The sequence below is a fragment of the Nicotiana attenuata genome, chromosome 9, assembly GCF_001879085.1.
Source record: "Nicotiana attenuata strain UT chromosome 9, NIATTr2, whole genome shotgun sequence".
Lineage (NCBI taxonomy): Eukaryota > Viridiplantae > Streptophyta > Magnoliopsida > Solanales > Solanaceae > Nicotiana > Nicotiana attenuata.
In genome coordinates, this window is record NC_031997.1 from 12,180,474 (window position 1) to 12,186,473 (window position 6,000).

Genomic DNA, 6,000 nt, shown 5'->3' on the forward strand with positions numbered 1-6,000 from the left:
ACCTGGACCAGGGTATAAACAAGAAAGAGATATTCATACAATGCCAAAATTATGAACTTGAAAGACAGACCTCAAGGAAAAATGTCTCCTTCTGAGCAGCACTGAATTCTATCCTATACAGAGACACAAGCACCAGTCATGAACAGCTTTTAAATCCCTATTGCTTGGAAATTTATGATATCATGTACACAAAATCCAAATTGAGGAACTGCACATATCAAAGATAATATCTGTGTTGGCTAAGCGCATGAATACTAACCAAAGGAAATGATAATAGCACGCAAGCGCACCTTAAAATTAAAAGATCAAAGATGCCATAAAATAAACTCATTCATTTTCAAGAAATAGAAAAATCCTTTACACACTTAAATATGAAAGCTTCATATGAAATCATGGTTTCCTTGTAAACCCAGTGAGGTCCCACAAGAGGAGTCTGGGGAGGGTAGTGTGTGCGCAGACCTTACCCCTACCCTTAGGAGGTAGAAAGGTTGTTTCCGGTAGACCCTCGGCTCAAGAGTAAGCAACAATAGAAACAAGCAATATCAAAAATAGGTGGAAGGAAGCAAATAGCAACAAAAGTAAGAGCGGCACGATAGTAGGAAAACAGCATGAAATACTGGCAGTCTAAGAATAAGACACTATAAGACTAACCTGTCTGAAACCCCCCGTACGGAACAGAAAAACGCTCAACTACCAACTAACCTCGACCTCCAAACCCTCCTATCAAGGGCCTAATACTACGCTCTTACTGCTAGACCAAGGCTATCTCCTTAATAGATATTTATTCACAAAAATCCCAGTACATCAAATATATTTAATCACAAAAATCCTAGTTCATCAAATAACTATAATACAATGTATGTATGTGTGCACGGACTCAGATATGTGTATACAGAATTGAGCAAGTTCAAGCGCATAAAAGAGCTACTTTTGTGATCACATAACTGCTAGCATTAGCAGGACAAATATATAATGCGTGAATTATGATGTGCATGACTGCAAACTTCCAATATAGAGCCACTTACCAGCCCCTTTTTATCAACTGGGCAGCTACAGATGCAACTTTTGCTTGAACATAGCCCTCAGGTGAACTAGCATATTGTATAGCAGAGTGGAAGCAAAAGCTGCAGTAAAAGACTCAATTTAAGAACACCACCAGAGAAGAAGGATGTGTCGAATCTTTTTGCTTTCCTTTTTCCTTTTTTTTTTTGGTTGGGGGTAGGGGGGGAGGAGAAAACAATTCTTTAAAAGGATGGGGTAAGTTTTATATTGTACAGATGCAGACACCATTGATGAGAAAGGTCTACAGAAATAACAGAAAGCCTAAGCTCATCAGCACGAGAGTTCTGTATTTAAGGAGATAATGTTTCAAATTGTTTCTCATCTGTACACATCTCAAAATAATAGAAAAATGGAGCTTATATAGAGCCAAAGCAGCTACAATGCTCGATTCATTAAAACAACAGCATACCTTATCAACCCCCTCTTGTCATCAATCTCAAGGGATACCCATTCTCTTAAAGCTGCATCTCGAATTGCTCCAGCAGCCTGAAACCTTGCATTTGCCAACTGAGAATTTTCTGGTAAAATAAAAGCAGCATTAATCGATAAATAGAAGAACTCGTTGCCAGCATTTTTAGCTATCGATGCAGTTTCTAATCAACTTCTGAAAATCATGTATCTAGAAATTTTTCTTTCTTTAAGAAAGAAAAATAGATTGTATAGTAGCGTGTGTGGTTAGAGGAGTTGCAGATTCTACATCAGCAAAACAGTAATATAAAAATAGACAAGAGCAAGGGGTATTTTTGAATTTTTTGAACATTTAGACCATCTTATACAGTTATACTGGTAAAAAATGAAAAAGAACATACAGTGTGAATGGAGGACCGTACATATTTAACAAATCATTTTCGCACTATTTTGTTGTTTTGCATAGGATTGTATTATTGCACTCCCTTTCACTTATTTGGTGTATTTTAAGATATTATTATTTCTCTTGCTTCTTTTGTTGTTACAGATCTCTTCTTTTCTTTTCTGATATTATTATCTCTTCTGTTGAGCCGAGGGTCTCCCGGAAACAGGCTCTCTACCCTTCCGGGGTAGGGGTAAGGTCTGCGTACATCCTACCCTCCCCAGACCCCACTAGTGGGATTTTACTGGGTATGTTGTTGTTGTTGTTGTTGTCAGGATAAAAACTATCCTAATGTTCTCCTTCCGCATTCCCTTCTTGGATGTCAAGATTTATGTCATGGACTACTTTCCACCAGTGCCCAATTAACTGTTGGTCTCATCCTATGGCATGTCTTCTGAAGTCTCTTAGTGCCTTGTGCTAACATCAGCCCACCAGTTGTGCGCAGGCAGAGCCCATAATGCCCACACGCAAACAGCGTAGGCCGCAGCCAATGCCAGATGTAGTCTAGATGCCCCTTAGTGCCTTGTGCTAACATCAGCCCACCAGTCGTGCGCAGGCAGAGCCCATAATGCCCACACGCAAACAGCGTAGGCCGCAGCCAATGCCAGATGTAGTCTAGATGCCCCTTAGTAAGGGCACAGCCCTACCAAGAGCCGCCTAGACCAAATTAACCAAATGAAATTCTATCTTGCGAGTACAAGTTACTCGGAGTACTTGCATAGGTCTTAGGGCTACTTTCGTTGCATATAGCTTCATTTTCCTATTGTGTATTTGTAACATTCTTTTAGTCTACTACTATAGCTTTGGTTTTTTGTCTAAGACATATGAGTAGTCAAAGTCATCAAGCAAAGAGAATCTTTTGCAAGGGCAATCCCCCTACACCACATGTCTACTTTTACATTGTACTATTTTACTCAATCAATCAACATTCATTTCTTAGTGAAATGAATTCGTATTTCACAATTCCTCGCGGCATTAAAGCATTGCATGTGATTGCAACACAACGACTTGTTAGGAGGAAACAAAAGCACTCTTGTTTGCCTCACGTCATGTTTCCACATTAGACAAAGAAGCGGCTATGTGACATTAATACTATCATTAGTTATGGAAACTTACTGTACTCACTAAGTCAAAAAGTTTGTTACTCATCCCATCAAGATGCATTAAATGACAAAATATTTTTCGACTCCCTATCATCATTAACAAGCCATTAACTAGTAAACAAGTCACTCAACCACACTACAACTATGACGTAACTGACCTTATGAAATCATCTAGCCAACTCTATGGAAGTGGAAGGTCATCTAATTTAGCAAATTTATTTCTGATAGACACAACGAGAGCAAACATCCTCATCCAACAACACAACTCTAAAAGAAAGGATAATATCGCCATTTTTTATTCCTCTAGAAAAATGATTTTCATTTCATATGCTTGCCTTTTATTGTTTCTGGAAACAATGCAATGTTGATAGAGTGAGCCTAAACTTTGAAACTTTTAGACAGCTATGAAGAGGGTGATTATAAAGACCTACCCAGAATATATTTGCATGCCTGGTATGGCCGAGGAGACTGGCTTAGTGACAAAATGGTTCCCTCAGCTGCTGCTGGATTCATATGCATCTGCTAAAACAAAAGAGAGTTCTACAAGCTCTTTAGTACTTACAATCCAAGAGAAATGGCACTAAAAGAAGTTACAGAAAAAATGTAAAAAGCATGTATCCGAAGGAAAATCGTTAGCACAGTCAACTTTTCTAGTTAATTGTCATGAACTAGATAACCTCTACAGGGCTATAATATTTTGAGGAACCAAACTCCCTATATGGTCCACGCTTAAATATTTCTAATAATTAAAGGGAAACCTGTAATGTAGTATATGGAACAAAAACCACTACGATTAAATAGGGGGACAAAAGAGTTATCCCATTTGTCCTACTTTACAAATTGTTGCTCGACTACTTTAAGGTATTAACTTGACTTATACATCAAATTAATCGTAGTGGAAGAAACTATTAAGTAAAGTTGAAAGCTAATAAATTGAGAAAATATCATATCAATATTGCAGTTTAAAACCTGAATAGTCAATTGAATCCGTATTCCTGTATATATATAGAGAGAGAGAACAGTGTTGGATGCCCAGAAAATGGAAAGACTGCCATCTAAACTGGGAGAAAGAGTATTAATTACATAATTTCCCTGGAAACTTTTCAGAACAAAAGCTCAACGACACATGATGAGTAAGAGAGTAAAGAAATTTTTCTGTTGAGTGTCACTTCATTTTTAAGGTCCTTAAAGGTATTAACGTGAACAAGAATACATGTTAAAGGAAGGAGGAAAAGCATTCCTTTATGCAAGATAATGGATAATAAGCTCAATGCTCTTTCTTACTAGAAAAATGAAAAAAATTCCTAATAGTCAGTAACACGTGAAGAATGGTTGGGAAAGAGTTAACAGCACGCAGTAGCAAAAAAGTTGAAATGTGCTAGCGAACCTAGAAAAACTGAAGCAGAAATAGAGTAAGAAGTAACAAAAACCAGTTCATTAAGAAGCTTCCTTATGAGAGAGTTCAACTGCTAACTCTGCCACTTTCTACACATCTTTACTTTCCAATAAAGAATACCAGCTTATAAAATATAACTAGGAAACAGCAATATGAACTTTGCGAGCTACAGCAATAGATAGCATGAAATCACTTTTTCAACTTGTAATTCATTAAGGTCAAATACTTTCTGATGCTCAAACATAGTCCAGATGTCCACATTTGTGATTTGATTGTAGAATTTGTAGTATGGATATGGTTATGAGGATTAATCAATCATGGAGAACAATCATCAAGTAAATTGTGTGGCACTGAAGCTCGTCTCTGGAACCTATCGGCAGCAAAAGGGAAAAGAATGGAAAGGGGGCCTATTTCAATTTTATAAGGCCTTCAGAACTATACATCATCCAATACCACAAGAATAAATACGACTAGACTAACTTAATTTCACAATTCTCAACTAAAGAAGGCACAAACCAAAATGTTTAGCACTCACTTAGAACTTGCCATCACTTAACTTCACCGAATAGCTTGTGTTTTGGATCATAAAGAGAAGTTACTCGAGAAAAGATGGCTGCTAAAAGCAGTACATACCAAACCAACAACAGTTACAGATATGACAAAACTAGTTGACAAAATGACCTGAATAGAAGTGCAAGCGAATTCGATTGCTTGCATGGTGGCTTGAAGCTGAGCCAAATCGGCGGGTCCACTATTCTGATGCATCTGAATCAAACAAACAAAGGGATATCGAGATGAGAGAGTGTGTAGAGCAGAACATAAAGATACTGAAATTTGGGCGTACCTTGATAGGGTAATCGCCGGAAACAGTGAGTAATCGAGGGTTTTGGTTTTCACAAAGCCTTCGCTTCAACAACTCTTTTTCCCCAGGATATTCAAAATGAAGGATACTCCTATTTGGAAAGAGGGTGATATTTATTTAGAGTAGCTGAAGCATTAGGTGGTAAAAAACAATTTTAAGTGCTGAAACAGATTTAAAAAAAGTAGTTACCTGTTTGGATAAAAGTGCTTACATTAATAATATGCAGCTGAAGAACCGGGTATACGAAGAGTTTTGTTTTAAAAAGAAGTATTTTAGGGATAGAATAGTAAAAATTTTGGTCAAACTTAAAGTGCTTATAAGCTGAAATTTGATAAGTTGGGGGAGACCAACTTATGGCTTTTGGCTTATTTTTGGCTTATAAACACTTAACTTGTAAGCACTTTTAATTTTACCAAACGCGTAGATAAGACAAAAAGTGCTTATAAGCCCGTTTGACCAGCTTATAAGCTTAGCCAAACACCCCCGTTTGGCTTAGCTGATTTAGAGTAGCTGATAAGCATTAGGTGCTGAAAAGCACTTTTAAGTGCTGAAACTGATTTAAAAAAAGTAGTTACGTGTTTGGATAAAAGTGCTGAAATTAATAAATCGCAAATCTGGTCGCAAACTGAACCAGTGTAGCCCAGTTTTGGGCATCGGGTTTTGCGACGCGTCTGCGGCCAGCATACCCATTCTGCGGTCCATTATGCGACCGCAGACCCCAAAGTTT

The 6,000-nt window shown here is 37.6% G+C and overlaps 1 protein-coding gene across 7 annotated transcripts in view; it reads right to left on the bottom strand.

Annotated features, from left to right (window-relative positions):
* LOC109232065 (exportin-4) overlaps positions 1 to 5,355 on the bottom strand; it is a 46,787-nt gene extending 41,432 nt beyond the window's left edge. For 5 of the 7 annotated variants that reach the window (XR_002068881.1, XM_019397721.1, XM_019397720.1 and 2 more), the window contains exons 1-6: positions 5,256 to 5,355; positions 5,093 to 5,176; positions 3,447 to 3,534; positions 1,472 to 1,580; positions 1,026 to 1,124; positions 71 to 113 (exon numbers count right to left, since the gene is read on the bottom strand). Coding sequence is in view for 4 of the 7 variants with exons in the window: in XM_019397721.1 (XP_019253266.1) it covers positions 71 to 113; positions 1,026 to 1,124; positions 1,472 to 1,580; positions 3,447 to 3,534; positions 5,093 to 5,176 (423 nt within the window). In the remaining 3 variants the exon portion in view is untranslated. Of the gene's footprint in view, positions 1 to 70; positions 114 to 1,025; positions 1,125 to 1,471; positions 1,581 to 3,446; positions 3,535 to 5,092; positions 5,177 to 5,255 lie in introns of those variants that run through there. The other 2 variants (XR_002068882.1, XM_019397722.1) reach the window with 2 other exon arrangements.